At 45.1% G+C, this 17,562-nt stretch overlaps 1 protein-coding gene across 8 annotated transcripts in view; it reads left to right on the forward strand.

The window, feature by feature from the left end:
• The first annotated feature begins 1,402 nt into the window (after nucleotides 1-1,402).
• The window catches only part of GRIP1 (glutamate receptor interacting protein 1), a 346,924-nt gene continuing 330,764 nt past the window's right edge, over nucleotides 1,403-17,562 (forward strand). For 2 of the 8 annotated variants that reach the window (XM_081211473.1, XM_081211478.1), the window contains exon 1: nucleotides 1,408-2,035. In XM_081211473.1, the coding sequence (XP_081067599.1) occupies nucleotides 1,981-2,035 (55 nt within the window). In that variant the 5' untranslated portion in view covers nucleotides 1,408-1,980. Of the gene's footprint in view, nucleotides 2,036-17,562 lie in introns of all 8 variants that reach the window. The other 6 variants (XM_081211477.1, XM_081211462.1, XM_081211475.1 and 3 more) reach the window with 6 other exon arrangements.

Consider the following 17,562-nt stretch of genomic DNA (forward strand, 5'->3'; position numbering starts at 1 on the left):
TTTATTAAGACAGTGATAGAACCTGGATATGGCAATTGATTGGTGCCTGAGAATGAATATAATGGATGACTATCATGATGAATGGGTGGACTGAAAGCAGCATCAAACTTTATTATTCTGGGGTAAATGCTTCCATGAGGAAATATCACAGCAAGTTAATGCTTTATATACCAAGAGATATACAGATAGACAAGGAGACTGTGCACACCCTTCCATTTACTCTACATTGTGCTCCTACTGCTGGCTTGGGATGTGATGTAAACACATTAGCCACAATCTATACCTATCCTGTATGGATATACTGCATTTTGACACATTTTCCCCCAAAAACCAGCTTCTATCCAAGTTGAGAAAAAGAACAACCTAGCTGTATTTTAAGCGGGCAATGTGCACACAGCCCATAACGAATATTGACCAGGGACCCTTTCTCTCAGCTACCAAAGTAGGAACATAGGAACCTGCTGGTGACTAACACCTCCCCCCCAAACACTCACAACTACAACTTGACTTGGAGGAGAGAAAAACCATGTAGCATACAGAAGTGTTTTGGATAGGTATGCCACACAATGGTTTTTTGCGGCTGGGTGGCCACACTATGCCAAAATGTAGTTATCGAGTGTTTCTCCAATGCTTTATTTTTGTGATTATGGTATCATCGTTACCTTTTCGGTTTCTCCCTTTTTAAACTGCATTTCATCTGAAAGAAATCCAGATGGTCTTTTGTCTGTCTTGACATTTAACAAAAAAACATCCACCCGACTATGCCTCCAAGATACATTATGACTAATTTTTAGTGTACAATCTGACCCCCTCCTTTGGGCATCTTGTTGGTTTTGCATCGCTTCCCCTTTCAGCAAAGGGCAAAATGTGCTAAAAGGGAGGCAGTTCGGGGGAAAGAGCGCGCGTGACCCGAGGCGCACAAATCCTGCCGCGTTTTCCTATTCTCTGCAGATTCCGTGGGAACCTCTGATTTTGTTCGACGGCGGCAGCGGCGCTTCCACTACAACCTGAGCCCTGTGGGCTCCGTCCTCGAGCAGGAGCGAGCCGTATTGCACTGCGCCGAGTTCAACATGGGTAGACTCGAGCTGAGACTAAAAGTACAGGACTTCGAATGAAGTTTCACGGAACGAGGCTGGGCGTGGTGAAGGAGGTGTCCTTTTAAAGGTGGGGTGGGACGGAAGAAGCAGAGAACTTTTCCCTTTTCGAGTGTCCACACGAGACCACGACGAGTGCCCACCGTGGGTGCCATTCGCCCCTCGAGCGTCGACTTCCCTCACGGCTGCGCGTGAGGAGAAAAAGAGGAGCGAAGCGGCGCCTCGCCTCCCCTTCCCCTCAGCCAGGGTGTGCCTCCTCCTCCTCGCCCGCCTGCCCGCCCCGGAGCGAGGCGCCCCTCTCCGGGAGACGCCTGCCGCCTTCCTGCCTCCCCCTCCTCACCGAGTCTCTTTGTGGGGCCCCAGGGAGAGGAGCCCAGCGCGCCGCCGCTGCCGCTCCTTCGCCCGCCCTTCCCCGCTCCCTCCCGCCATTGTGCAGGCGGCAACGCCAGCTCTCCCACCTGCTGGCGGCGGCGAGGCGAGCGACGCCCCCTCTTGCTTCCCATTCGCTCCCCATTCACCCTTCTGTGCGCGCGTATGTCCCCAGCTGAACCGGGGAGAGCCCCCCCTCCTCCTCCTCCATCTCCGCCCCGCTCCGGAGCGTGCAGTGCCGCCACCTTGCCCTCCCTCGCTCGCTTCCTCCTCCTCGTCGTCGTCGCGCGCTCCCCGAACTAAAAGGAGGCAGCTGTTCGGCCAGCGGCGCCTCCTCCTCGCTCGCGTTTCCAGCCCTCGGGAGCCGTCGCCGCCGCTTTCCACCCCCCAGGCGTGCTGCTCGGGGAATAGGAAGAGGAGGCGCTGCTGCTGCTGCTGCCGCCGCCTCAGACTGCAATGTGCGCCCTGCTGCTGCTGCTACTCCTGCCGCAGCCCCAGCCGCAGCCCTGAAGGAGCCATGCCGGGCTGGAAGAAGACCATCCCCGTGTGCCTGCAAGCCGAGCAGGAGAGAGGTGGGTGAGCGCCACCCAGGCGCCGCGAGGGGGCTTCGGCGGCGCCGCGGCCGGCAAGTGGGGTGGGCTGAGTGAGGCGAGACCCCGCTCTCCGTCGCGCGCCGACCCTTCCCCCTCAGGTGCTCTCCGCCGAGCGCGGAGCCCTCCTTCGGCTCCGGGAGGCGAGCGGGTGGCGGGCACGATGTTGCCCCGCGAGCGGGGTGGGGGGGGGGAGTGTCTTGTCAGAAAGCGGCACCTGAGGGCGGGAGGGGCCGGCCCGTCTTCCTCCTCCTCCTCCTCCTCCTGGTGGTGCCGCGAGTGAACTTTTCTTTGCCTGGCTGAGGGAAGAGGGGGTGGCTGGGCTTCCCCTTCAGGCAGACCCTCCATGGGGCCTGGCTTCTGTTTGTTCCGCCGGTATCCTTGGGAAACGGAGAGACTTGGCGAAGTTTTTTTGTTTTAGTTCCTGTTCTCTCTGGGGCTTCTTCCGTAGGGGAAAAGTGGCTCTGCAGGGACATTTTGGGTCTAGAGCAAGTGTTTTTTGGGGGTGGGGGGAGGAGAGCGCTGGAATGGATCTTTCCGCTGGTGGGCAACAGTAGGGGAGAATGCAAAGTCCGGGCATGTCCCCACAGTGTTGTTCTGGTGTTTTGCCTGAGGGGAGGGGTGGTGGCAGGTGCTGCTAGCAAGGGACCCATTCCCTTGCAAGCCACGCAGCATTGGGTCAGCAGTCAGCATGGCAAGCCATAGAGCCCAGGGTCCAGCTGGAGGGAAAGGAGGGTGGGCCCTATGCCCTGTCTCCTTTTAGGATGAAGCTCCCTCCGTGGCACTTGGAGTGGTCAGTCTGCGCCAACTACGAACGTGGGGCTTTCTGAAAGAAGCAGTGCCCTCATTTAGAGTTGCCTGTTTCTGTTATAGCGAATGCTTTTAGACATTTACAGGTCTGTACAGCAGGCAAGGAAGGGATGGCTTTTATTTCAGATAGTCCAGATCCTAAGGGTTTCTCTGTTATGCAGATTTCATCAGAGAAAGCTGGTGAAGTAATACAGTAGCGCCCCCCCCCCTTTAAGGGACTTTCTGCATGTATAGTGCAGCCTTCTGGTCCAGAGATATCCCTGATATAAGGGGAATTGTTGTCTGGTATTCATATTCCAGCACCAGACAAAACTCTTGCTTTCAGCTGCTTAGCCCCTATGAACTTTCCTCATGTTGAGTGCTCACTGTTTTCATTAGACACTGTGGGGAAGCTTGCAGAGGCTGTTATTGTCATGCTTTGTATTTTATCTGTCTTAAAAAGCCATTGTTATGGAAATAAACACACCAGATTTTGTCAGAAATGGTATTCTGCACACACTTTCTCTTGGGTATGTTTGCAAAGCAACCACTCATCTCCACTGGTGGCCATGGGGCTTTTAGATCCCATGTTTAACCCTAATCAGTACCTGTGCTTACCAAGTGCTCAGAAGTAATTAGCTGATAGCACTCATCCTCAAGGTAAGTTAGAATTGCTGGAAGTCTGGAATTTGGAAAATACTCCTATAATTTGTACTTGTCCTGGTTGATGGTATCAGAAATACATTTGTGGTTCTTGAGACATGGAGTAGAGGAGGTGGAGCAACAACTTTATAGAATGTTTGAGAGCTGTGGAATCCAGATGAGACTGGCAATTTGCAGCAACCAAATAAAGGGTTTTGCATGCCAATGTGGGCTTGTTTCGGGTACCGTTAAATATTGTTTCAACACAGTGGATTTGATGTTTCTGGTAACTTTTCAAATCCTTATAAATTCAGGCTGCAGTTTTGTAATGAATTCAGAAGTTAGCTCTGTCACTTAACCCAGAAATTGTGTTGCTTATATTTGTGTGTATAATATTTGAGGGTGAGTGGTCTGATTTAGTCTGTTGTATGCTAGAATTTGCAGGCTTTCAAAATACATAACTGGGCAGAGTATAATGTACAGTTGCACACATTCTTCCATGGTAGAGAAGATATTTGTTTTGTAAGACTTGACTAATGATTTGGTAAAATGTATTGCACCACTGATTTCATTTTGTATGTGTGTGGGTGCAGATCACTTACAATTCATTTTGCACAAGAGTAGCTAACAAATATTAAATATGAAGCTTCCTGAACTGCTCCAAAAAAGATATGTTTAGCTCTGACTGAGGATAAAACATTCCTGGCTGTACGTTAATCTTCATTGGTAAATGACAATAGTACTCAAGTACAGTACACAATTCTCATTAGTTTTTTACATTGTTAATTGAAATATAAGCATTCAAGCAACACATGATTTAGATGTTTTCTCTTGTTACTGTTATAATAAACACCTTTGTAAAGCCAACATACACTTGAATAAACTTACATATTCGGGGGGGGGGGAGGTAGATAAATTCCTGTATTGTCACACAGAGAGCTAACATTAAAATGCAGGGAAAGGCCCCCCCCCCGCTAAGCTCTGCATAGCAAATATGGCAAAACCAGAGAATAATTTCTGTGCATCAAAATCAGAGTCAGGAATGTGCCTTTAGATTTATCTCTCTCCCCCTGTTTTTGTAGTGTGCAGTGAACAATTTCCTTTGGTCGTCTTTTCTGCTTTGATGTTTTTCTGCACCAGTAGAGATGTTGCCTTGTAAACAGTTCTCATGCTTGTTTATTTAATTTGTATTTCTGTTCAGCTTATTTTCATAAGAGTTCAGCAAGCCCATTTTTACAAATTATTTATCGCTCTCTTATTTTCTTTTTCCGTGGTGTAAATAAAAAAGCACTTTGAATTTCCGAAGTAGAGTTCATTTTATATTGCTCTATCTTAGCTAATCAATTTAGCAAGACTTCAGTGCTTTTTCAGATTCAATTATCTCTCTTTGCTTCAGATGCAAGGAAAATATTAAGTGATAAAAATAAATAATTGGTGTTGAATTAGGGTACAAAGAGACCACCAGATAAACATTTTAAACTCACTGGAAAAATGGCCAGTGTTGTAATGAAATGAAGGTGCATATTTAGTGTTTATTGTGGTGCTGACTTGGAAAGCAATTACAAGTATAGTTAAAATCTGATTCAAAGCCAGTTTGCTTATATCTCCCTCTGCTGTTAGTAGATAATATTTCTCTTCTGAAGTTCATTTATAGGAATCAGGGTAACATTTTTTTTTCTGTGCTTACTTTCAAAGAGTAAGTGTTCCCTGTTTTGTGTGTTTATTTTGTGGGCCGTAGATGTAAATAAATAAATATACTGGTGAACTGTAGAAAGGTTGGTATTTAACATATGGTGCCCTTGTGAGATGCATGCCTTGAAAGAGGTGATTTTTCCATCTACATAGAATCATAGAGTTGGAATAGACCACAAGGGCCATTGAGTCCAACCCCCTGCCAAGCAGGAAACACCATCAGAGCACTCCTGACATATGGTTGTCAAGCCTCTGCTTAAAGACCTCCAAAGAAGGAGACTCCACCACACTCCTTGGCAGCAAATTCCACTGTCGAACAGCTCTTACTGTCAGGAAGTTCTTCCTAATGTTTAGGTGGAATCTTCTTTCTTGTAGTTTGGATCCATTGCTCCGTGTCCGCTTCTCTGGAGCAGCAGAAAACAACCTTTCTCCCTCCTCTATATGGCATCCTTTTATATATTTGAACATGGCTTTCAACATCCACTTCAACAGCTCAATCAACTGGATGAAGGTGGCCAAATTGCATTTTCATTCAAAACACACTGGAAAAGAACCCTAAATAATTCAACAGCCAACTTGAATTCCATTGGTTTTTCTCCTTAGTCACTTCTTTCATAAACTGCAACCTCTTATCTCTTTCTTTGCCTTTAAAAATTAACATGTGCTTCCACGCACTTATACCTCTCCTTTATGCACGCTATACGCCACAAAAAATGGAACACCCTTATAACTAAAGAAGTATAGGAGCTCAATTCAGTAGGAGAACAACATTCTTGTCTCAGGTTTCAGTCTCCAACCTCATACCTGATTCCTGCTGCACCTACCAACGATTCATCTCTTGCCTTTTCAATCTGAACTCCTAAACTTACATACAGTGGTACCTTGGGTTACATATCCTTCAGGTTACAGACTCCGCTAACCCAGAAATAGTGCTTCAGGTTAAGAACTTTGCTTCAGGATGAGAACAGCAATGGTGCTCCGATGGCGCGGCGGCAGGAGGAGGCCCCATTAGCTAAAATGATGCTTCAGGTTAAGAACAGTTTCAGGTTAAGAACAGACCTCCGGAACAAAATTAAGTACTTAAACTGAGGTACCACTGTAATAGGGAGTAACCCCTCATTTAACAGAATATGAGGACAGTACGTAGGTTCCGCTGTATTGGTATGCAAGAACCAGCTAGTTTATTACTTATTATGTATGCAACACCACCTTTCCTCCAGAGAGCTGGAGTGCACAGTTCTCCCCAACCTCCTTTTACCCTGAAAAGAAGCCCATGAGGTAGGTTAGATTGAGAGATAGTGACTGGCTCAGGGAGTGCCAGCTTGGCCCAGCGACCGTGGGTGCCCAGAGCTGTGGCTGCCATGCAGCGTGCATGGCCCTGGCACTGAAATTTGTGGGTGCCTGGCCCCTTCATGGGGAATTTTGTGGGTGCTCAGGCACCCATGGCCCCAGGGAGATGGCACCTATGAGGGTCACTCCATGCCATGAATATTGACTGCCCAGAAAGCTGCTTTTAACAGGGCAGGGGGAGTACTGGTTTGAAAAGTTGTTGACCCACCTAAATCATTTGGCGATGCTATCCGCTGTAAGAAACTTGTAGTAAGCTCTATCTGTGCAGTCAGGCAATTTCAGCTATGTCAACATAGCTCCTCTTTTTCAGGAAATCATTTGGTAGAAATCTGTTAAAATGCATAGGAAGCAGCTTCGTAGTACAGTGCTACCTCGGCTTACGTGCGCTTCAGATTACATATGCTTCAGGTTACACACTCCGCTAACCTAGAAATAGTGCTTCAGGTTAAGAATTTTGCTTCAGGATAAGAACAGAAATCGGGCTCCGGCGGCGCAGCAGCATTAGCTAAAGTGGTGCTTCAGGTTAAGAACAGTTTCAGGTTAAGTAAGGACCTCCGGAACAAATTAAGTACTTAACCCGAGGTACCACTGTAAAAGCTAACTGTGTGGCTGTTCTGCATATGAATTCCTATACAGTGGTACCTCAGGTTACAAACGCTTCGGGTTACAAACGCTTCAGGTTACAGACTCCGCTAACCTGGAAGTAGTACCTCGGGTTAAGAACTTTACCTCAGGAAGAGAACAGAAATCGCATGGCGGCAGTGGGAGGCCCCATTAGCTAAAGTGGTGCTTCAGGTTAAGAACAGTTTCAGGTTAAGAATGGTCCTTCGGAATGAATTAAGTTCTTAACCAGAGGTACCACTATATAAGTGAATTGTCCAAAGTGTTGCTGACTTCAGTGGGATCCCTCTCAAAGTAATGCTTAGGACAGAGATTTGCTAACCTTTTTGGGACTGTGGGCACATTTGCAAAGCGGAGATGTCATGGGCATCACACACACAATCCTGCAACCAAGCACACAATTGGCTACAATAAAATGCACTTTTCATTCTTAATAGTGCAGGGAGAATAGACTGTGGGGCACCACAAAGGGCTCTGCTGCTGCATGTGCACCCATGGGTGTCAAATTGGTAGTTCCTGGCTTAGGATCTCAAACCCTAGATCAGGCAGCTGATATGTTAAACTTTTATGTGTGCATTGGATAACTGCTGTTTCCATCATTTTAATTCTATGTTTTAAAAAAGTTGGAAATTGTTTTAGCCTTTTTTACTTTGCACAGTCAAGATTACACAAGTGATTATGTGGTGTTGTTGGGGTTTTTTGTAAAAGATTTGAGTTGTGGTCTCTGCTGATTAATGACATTGTAATATAGCTACTGAAGTAAAACCTGTCACTTCAGAAATGGCATGTAAAAACCAACCAATGTAATATGATGTATCATTAAAATTCAGGGCATATTTTCCTCCAGATTTCTGCTTAAGCTGCTAAAGCAAATCCATTTATAAGCCACCTAAAACACTTTTGAGGTGACATATGAAAGGAAGAAGAAGGAAAGAAAGCATTTTTGGGTTGACATTCTTCAGTATTCCTTCCAATCAAGTTAAATGAAATCATTTTATGGGTTTCCTGTGTCAGCTTTACAGCTGATCATTTTTGACAGGAGTGGAACGAACAATAAGTCTTGTTTATGGTTTGGAATTAGGACGGCATCACAAATGCAGAGCTTAGAATTAGGGTGACGACCATTTTTAAAAGTTACATGTGAAGTTTAAATTACTTCTATAGCTCTGTGGTTTTAAATACTATTTTATGATTTAGCTTTTCCTAACTTACCAGCTGCTACAATTGCTAAGCCATGTGCAGCCTGATACTATTTAAAATTAGATGCACCTAAACCCATTATTTCAATGGGCTTAGGCGTGTTCAGCTCTACATTGGAATGGGCTGCTCAACTTTCTAGCAGCTCCTGTAACCCTGTTATCATTCACAACAGTTGCTGTCCTGAGAGATGATGCCCTTCTCCCAAAGGTTCTGAACCTGTACACAAATTGTCTAACAATGGTGGCTTCTTGGTTATGAGTGCTTTACATACCATTATATTTGAAGGTTGAGGAAACCCCAAGTGTGCCCATATTGTACTTTAAAAAAATGTATTAAGGATGTTTTATTTATCCTCACATTTATCACAAAAGAAAGGTTAAATTCTATTTACCTTATTTTCTCACACTTGCACAAAATAAAAGCTCGCACACTAATAGCAGGAGTCACACCCCTGCCTCTTTCCCCACTGGATGACAGCACTTGATGTGAAGGTAATATCCTCCAGGGAAGAGTGGAGGATAAAATAAAAATTGTGAGAAATGGATGAAGGCGGAGAGAGAAAGAGCACAAATTTATTTGTTTATTTGCAGAACCAAGTCAACACATTGAGACAAATTCTAGAAATATAACCAAAATAAAGCACTAAAAAGACCATTTTGACACCCTGCCAAAAAACCAGTCAAGTTCATATACAGGTATTGCTGTTGGGATGTGGTGTGTCTTCTGTGTGATAGGTGCCATGTTGCGCCATTTATAGCTGTAAACAGACAGCATCTTTGTTTTGTGGAGTACATGGTTACCTTGCTAGGCCAGTTTGGGAGTAACTGCATAATCCATTATTCCCTGTAGCTGTTCCACATTTCCATGTGGAAGTGGTAACCACCCCACACCAGTAATTATTAAGCAGCTTTATGCTGTTTTGATATTAGGAGATTGCTTCATTGTGTACATGTTTATTACATACTTGAAAACACACGTGAGCTGTTCATTCCCGCTAACCCCACTCTCCTGCTGTTGACAAATGAGCAGGCCATAATCACATATAGTGCCTTAATTGAATATGCTGCTAGAGGACCAGCTGCTGTTCATGGGCCAACACTAGCCCTTTATTCCATTACAAGACTTCCAACATGCAACATCAGTCACAATCCCCTTGTATATATCAATATACAGTGGTGCCTCGCAAGACGAAATTAATTCGTTCCGCAAGTCTCTTCGTCTTGCGAGTTTTTCGTCTTGCGATGCACGGTTTCCCATAGGAATGCATTGAAAATCAATTAATGCGTTCCTAGGGAAACCGCCTTCAGACCAGGTCTGTCCCCGGACCTCTTCTGAAGGCTGGGGGGGGGGACAAGGGCTTTTCTTCCCACCCCCAGCATTTTAAAAAACCCCGGGACAGCGGAGGACTTCTCCGCTGTCCGGGCGATCTTAAAATGCTGGCGGGCGGCATTTTAAAATCGCCCCGGGACAGTGGAGGACTTCTCCGCTGTCCGGGGCGATTTAAAAGCCCCTGGGAAGGCAGGCAGGGGGGACAAAGACTTTTGCCCCCCGCCAGCCTTCAGAAGAGGTCCTGGACCTCTTCTGAAGGCGGGCGGGGGGCGAAAGTCTTTGCTCCCCCCCGCCTGCCTTCAAAAGCCCTCCGGGACAGGCAGGCAGGGGGGAGCAAAGACTTCCGCCCCCCGCCCGCCTTCAGAAGAGGTCCAGGACCTCTTCTGAAGGCGGGCGGGGGGCGAAAGTCTTTGCTCCCCCCCGCCTGCCTTCAAAAGCCCTCCGGGACAGCGGAGAAACGCGCTGTGTTTCTCCGCTCTCCCGGGAAGGCAGGCAGGGGGGAACAAAGACTTTCGCCCCCCCGCCCGCCTTCAGAAGGTGTTCCCTCCCCGCCGCCCAGCTTCGGAACGATGCTCCAAAGCCGGGCGGTGGGGGCAGGTGTTCCCGCCCCGCCGCCCAGCTTCGGAACGATGCTCCAAAGCCGGGCGGCGGGGGCAGGTGTTCCCTCCCCGCCGCCCGGCTTCGGAGCATCGTTCCGAAGCCCGGCGGTGGGGGCAGGTGTTCCCGCCCCGCCGCCCGGCTTCGGCGGGAGGAGGCGTTCCCGCCCCACCGCCCGGCTTCGGAGGAGGTCCGAGGACAGTGGGGAAGACGCGCTGCGCTTCCCCACTGTCCCGGATATTTCCCTATGGGCTGTCGTCTTGCGAAGCAAGCCCATAGGGAAATTCGTCTTGCGAATTGTTTGCTGCTAATGCACCTGTCCCTAAAACAGAAGGAAGAACTAAAGCTTTCTAGGAGCAAAGCAGGTTGGTAGCTGACAGTGTGTCGCACTAGCTCACATAAGCAAGTTTAGCATTTATTTCCAGCCTAAAGTGACTGTGAAAAATACAAGGTAGAAGATGACTGTATTGAAAGCCACCCTGAATTTGCAACAGATGAGGATCTTGAATGAGAGAATTTTTAAAAACTTCCTTCCTGTTATGAAGAGATTTTATGTACAGTCACTGAAGGCAGCAAAACCAGCTGCCTGCTATGTTCACAACTTTTTTTTTTTTACCTTCTCCTTGTCTTTTAGCATGGAGAGATCATCCTGGTGTTACTGTAGCCTCTGGAAACTTGTCTGCTGAGTCAGAAAAAGAGGTGGAGTTGGGAGGAAATATTTATTAGCTTAAGCTGTTAGCACTGATTGCTTGTTTACATCTGAGAGGATGTAAGATGCTTTCCTTTGGGAAGGTGTTGGTGTTCAAAGGTAATCAGGAGATAATCCTCACACTATCTGTTTTTGATTTTACATTAAAATATTCTTAAAAGAATCCCACAAGCCTTCCTGAGTATAGAATAGTGAGTTCGAAATGAATAAATCTTTCTACTACGGAGTTCCAGCTACATTCTTTTTTCTAGTATCCTGCCCTTCATCCAAGACCTGAGGGCAGGTTACAACAGTAAAACACAAATAAACATAGTTCATCTGTCCATATATTACTGTAGAGGCCAAATCTTAGGATTTAGAGGCCTGCTAAAAAAAGACAGTTTTTAAAGCTGGCACTTAAAAATAAACACTGTGCCAACAGGATCGGGGGGGGGGGGCGAGGCAGGGGGAGTGCATTTCAAAACCAGGAAGGTGATGTTGGGAAGCACCTTTGGAGATTGCCAGATCTTCAATATCCACTATGTAGTGAAAATGTATCAAGGGTGTCCCTAGCAGATTTCAAATAACAGGACAACAGTAGCAAAAGGCAGAAGTATAGGTCCTTGAGCCCCAGCGTTATACAGTCTTTAGCTGTCAGACCCATCAAAACTCTGGCGGTTGCAGAGTTCCAACCTCTGAATTGTCTCCAGGAGCAGACCCATGTAGAGCACATTGCAGTAGTCTATCATGTGTGATGATGATGATTAGTTATTGTTATTGAATTTATATACCACCCTATACCTGGAGGTCTCAGGGCGGTTCACAGAACAAAATCAAAATATGAAACCACAAAATATATAATCAAAATTAAAACAACAACCCAATAATCCCCCTGCCCAACCCCCAACCCCCATTTTAACATGGCATATGATTACTACAGCAGGCAGTCCCTGTCCAGGAATTTTGGGTCTATGAACCACAGTAAAGCTGTGTGTGTGTGGAATGGAAGTAGCTGGTGAACTACCTGAAGCTGAAAATATGCACACCATGTCACCAAAAGAACCTGAGCATATAATCAAGAAGTATCCTCAGACTACACAGCTGGTCCTTTGGGGGAGTGCAACCTTTTTGAATTACGGTGCTGGAGGAGACTCTTGAGAGTCCCATGGACTGCAAGAGGATCAAACTGATCCATTCTGAAGGAAATCAGCCCTGAGTGCTCACTGGAAGGACAGATCGTGAAGCTGAGGCTCCAATACTTGGGCCACCTCATGAGAAGAGAAGACTCCCTGGAAAAGACCCTGATGTTGGGAAAGATTGAGGGCACAAGGAGACGGAGGATGAGATGGTTGGACAGTGTTCTCAAAGCTACCAGCATGAGTTTGACCAAACTGCAGGAGGCAGTGGAAAACAGGAGTGCCTGGCGTGCTCTGGTCCATGGGGTCACGAAGAGTTGGACACAACTAAACGATTAAACAACAACAACCCCGCCCAAAACAGGCTACAGTAGAACCTTGGTTTTCGAACATAATCCTTTTCGGAAGTCTTTTTGATTTCCGAAACATTTGAAAACCGAAAATCAAAGGGCTGTTGGCAAAATGAATGATGAAAATCGAAAAACGTGTCATGGAAGCCACTCGTCTTCTGAAAATCGTTTGAAAACAGAAGCATTCACTTCTGGGTTGTGGGCATTTGGGTTCTGAAGCGTTCAACAACTGAGGTTCCACTGTACCACCTTTAATTCTTGGATCTGGAAACTGCCCACCCATAACATTTCTGTTTTGTTGGGATTCAGCTTCAGTTTATTGGCTCTGTTCCAGGCCTTTACTGCCTCCAGATACTTCACCTGCATAGTTTTATCAGATTCAGATGAGAAGGAGAAATTAGAGTTGTGTGTAACCAGCATATTGGTGATGTCTTGTTCCAAATCTGCATGCTTCCCTTGTGTTTTTCCCAGATTACTCTACAGTGGTACCCCGGGTTACATGTGCTTCAGGTTACATACGCTTCAGGTTACAACTCTGCTAACCCAGAAATAGTACCTCAGGTTAAGAACTTTGCTTCAGGATGAGAACAGAAATCGTGCTCCGGCGGTGTGGCGGCAGCAGGAGGCCCCATTAGCTAAAGTGGTGCTTCAGGTTAAGAACAGTTTCAGTTTAAGAATGGACCTCGGAACGAATTACGTACTTAACCTGAGGTACCACTGTATACTGTATCAGTGTCTTGTTCTCCTCAGGAAGAACTTACTATAGGCTGCCTGATTTATTTGAACCTCTTTTTATAAATAGGCTACAATTTGGAACTAGTAACTAAAATTTGCTTCTCTAGCACTAAATAACCAGAGGTTCGGGAAATGTACCAGACTGCTATCTGGGTCACAGCCTCCTAGTAGGTGCATGGTAAAAGTGAATGAAGTCGTCTTTTTTATATATATAATTATTTGAATTATTTATACCTTGCTTCTCAGCTTCTCAGCTCTAATTTCCAAGATGGCTTACAACATAATTAAAACCAGCCACACAAAGTAGCAAACCAAACAAAAAGCTAATATGAAAAATCAACAGAGCAGCAAAGACAAAAAATAAATAAATCTTGAACATTCAAAAATAGTTTTTAAAGAGCTCCAAAGCCATTTTTTAACAGATCAGCAGAAAAAGTGAATAAGACCAATCAAAAGCCTGTATAAACAGAATAGTGTCTTAAGTTTGTGCTTGAAAGTCATCAAAGAAGATGCTGGCAATTTGACAGGGGGAGAGAATTCCACAGGTGTGTTACTGTGACTGAAAAAGGCTCTGTCCCTCATTGCCAACCTCAGGAGGCGGGAGCCCTCTGAAAAATATATTAATAGTTGAGCACATTAATGTAAGGGTATCCCATACTTCAGGTACTCTGGTCACAAGCCACCAAGGGCATTATAGGTCAGAGCCAGCACCTTGAGTTCTAAACTCAAGGAATGACATTTTAAGAGCAAGCTGCACAAGAGATGCAAATTTGAAATGCGCATCCTTATATTTTACTTACATGGTCCTTACATTGGCTATCCTCACATGAACTATTTGGAGTCGCAAATAAAATAAATTATTTTATTTGGAAAGGTGGTACAATGCACAAAAGAGGATTCGGTTAAGGTTAATTTTGCATTGACGGTCCCCCCCCAGTAAACGGCCTTTCCTATTCACTGTTTGAAACCGTTTAATGCAAATTTCCCCTTGTCTTTTTTATGGCTTTTCATGCATAAGAAGAAGTAAGGAGTTGAACAATATCCAGATTAAAATGAGCCCTATCTTCACCATTAAAAAAAAAGAATAGTTGAGCAGTTAGCGTTCCTACCCTTTTCACAGATCCATCTCTCTGCCTACTTTATCCTTTCATATTATCATTGTCATTTCCCCTTTACTACCCCTACCTTCCCATTCCTTCTACATTTTCTTAAAGTCCATATCAGTCTAAAAGAATATTTTACTCTTCTTGTTGGTGCGTGCCCTAGATGATGGTCTTTGTGCATTTGCAAGAGATGGTTGCATAAGAACAGTAATATGCTAACAAAATTACCTCAGTATCTGCATTTTGTGGCAGTAGAATTACGGTATATTGGTAGCAATTGGAATGGTGTTGTATTCAGAGCAGTTCTAATGTCTAGATCTGGATTCTGGAGGAGGTTAGGATGAGGCAGACGTGTCTCTCCTGGCAGAGAGCAGCTTCATCAGTGGGATGGGAAGACATCTGCTGAAAAGGCCATTGTTATCCACATAGACATTAGCCTGAAATGGACAAAAAGAGGGAGGACAGAATTTGCATTGGATTCACTCTTTCTTCAAGAGCTCTCTGTATTGGTGCCATTAGCTATTCCAGTTTGAGGTTTATGTAGTTGAAATTCCCTCATTTGTGTGTGTGTGTGTGTGTGTGTGTGTGTGTGTGTGTGTGTTAAATGGAGATCTGCAAGGGCAAACTGGAAGAAAAATAATAACCCTCCTACTGCCTCCTGGCTGGGAGTCAGCAGGCCTTTGGAAGTGGTGAACGACCTACCATTTTGCGCTCTCTCCTAAGTTACCCTACTTAAGAGTGCTCTGTGAAATCTGTTCTCAAATGGACCTTTAAAAAAAGCTATATAGTTATGTTTATATCCCACCCTTCATATAAATCCAAAGGCTGGTAGCTGCAATATTAAAACAACCAACAATAAAACAAAGACCCAATTTACTTTATCACAAAAGGAAGATAAAATTGGTATCTCATAACAGGTATCAGAAATATAATATAAAGCAATCCACTTGCCTTTCTTCTGCATACTTCTTTATATTTCTAGAATCAGGGTAGATTTCAACATTCGCTTTTTGAGCCATGGGTTCTTTGTCTCTGCATAGATGGGTATCCCTGTAACCCCCACAAATTTCCCATTTGTGCAAAAGCTAATTGCAGTGATTTCTAGAAACTATTTGGTGGTGGTGGTTTTTGTTGTGGTACCTGTTGACATGTTGCAGGAAATTGTTGCAATTAAACCTGACATATATGTGCCTGCATGTGAGAAAACTAGACTCTGATAGATGTGCAGATCTGTCATTAAATTTGTAAATATTCAACTGAATTTCTTGAGATGTATTTATATACAGTGGTACCTCGGGTTACAAACACCTCGGGTTACAAACACTTTGGGTTACAGACTTCGCTAACCCAGAACTTTACCTCAGGATGAAAACAGAAACCATGTGGCAGTGGTGCGGCAGCAGTCCCCGTTAGCTAAAGTGGTACCTCAGGTTAAGAACGGTTTCAGGTTAAGAAAGGACCTCCGGAATGAATTAAGTTCGTAAGCAGAGGTACCACTGTAATAGCTTTTGTCTAATATAGCTTTTGTTTCTATATTGGCAATGACCATTTTACTATATGTTTCCAGCTGGACACAATTTCAATGAAAAATGCATTGCTATAATAGAGAAGTGTTTTTGTGAAGGGACAGCATCTAGAATAATTTTACTGTTGGGAAAGAATGGGAACATTCTTTTCTGCAAGAGCAAAACATTTTTGGCTGGGTAACATTTGTGGCTGACACACAGAGCTCACATTTCCTCCCATTGAGATAGAGACTAATTAGGATGGCATGTCATTAATTTGCAGTTAACAATCATGAAGCCTAGACAGATTCATTAAATTTGAAACAGTGTTCTGCAGTAAAGGAAGGAAGAAATAAAACTAGATCCTAGTATAGATACTGGAACTCATAAAGGCATGTGTGTGAGGAACAGAACTGGCCCTACCGTTAGGTAGGTTGAGACAGCTCACTCAGGCAGCAGGTGGGTAGTGGCAGTAACATGTTAGAGGAGAACTCCGTGTGCCACACAACCTGCTCTGCACCTACTAAGCTAGCCTGTCTTGGGCCAGGAGTCAGCTTTGCCTGTTGAACAGCCGCCTGGAGGGGGATTGACTCCACCTGCAGCAGATAAGCCTTCAAGGACACAGAGGAGAAGGCACTGATGAGAACCAGCTGGCTTCAGCTTTCTTGAGCATAGCTCCAGCTGCAGTCAGATTCTGGTAACAACCCTTGTAGTTCCTGGCCCTACCTTCCTTGCTCGTCTTCATCACATGATCTTCGATTTCTCTGACCCTTGGACCATCTGACCACATGGATTGCTGTTTGCCCAGCCCTAGGACTGGACCAGACCTCGGATGCTTACTTTGCCTCCAGGCAAGTACACCTCAGAGACTCTTCTGGGCGGTTGACCTCCCATTCCACTGAGCTCTGCCTGTTGTTGCTCAGCAATGAGACTATGGCAATCTAGTTGAACCCCCTGCAATGCAGGAAACCTGCCCACAGCCATTCCTGGGTGGGCTCAAACAGTCAGCCTTCTGGTTAATAGCCAGATGCACTAACCAATTGCACCACAATGACATCTAACAATAGGTAAACGTTCCCCCTCAATGCTTGTGTGATCCTTATAATGTTCTTGCCAGCATACCCACACATATATGTGTTTTAAAGGACCCAGCTTAACATTTATTTTAGCCACCAAATGAGGCAAATCTTCCTCCATAACATTATTTATTGTTGGCAATTTTCTTTTCCTCCAGATCTTGTTTGTTTCCGCCAGTGGTCATTATTATTCAGTGGTGGGGCATCATAATTTCAGATAGATTCATGGATTCTAATCCAAGAAGAGTGTTAGTAATTCATTAACGTAGCACCACATGGGAGGTGAAAAACACACAGAATTTATGTTCTGTTTGAAAGCTGTGTTTTGAAGCCTTAGAGGGGAAGGAAGATAGTTTGATTCCTTGACACCCCTAGATAATTAAAGTGTACTGATTAGACCAATCTCGCTAAATCACTTTTTAAACAACTAGCAAGACTGGAAGAATATTGGCATGTCATAACAGCGCTAAAGCTTTCCCAGCCACATGGCAGGAGAGAGCTTTTGCTCTTTCACAGTTTACTGAAGTGCAAGCAGACATGTGAAGCTCTAGAGAGGTCCCTGGAGGAGACACTGGCTGTCTATTTGACAACCTTCCCGTTCCCTCCGAACTCATGGAGGGCAGATAAATGTCATTCAGAATCACTTGTGCTGCCTCTCATGTTGTTGTACCTTTGCCTTAACCTGACACATTACAG

This window comes from Podarcis bocagei (genome assembly GCF_964188305.1).
Source record: "Podarcis bocagei genome assembly, chromosome: 10".
Classification (NCBI taxonomy): Eukaryota; Metazoa; Chordata; class Lepidosauria; order Squamata; family Lacertidae; genus Podarcis; species Podarcis bocagei.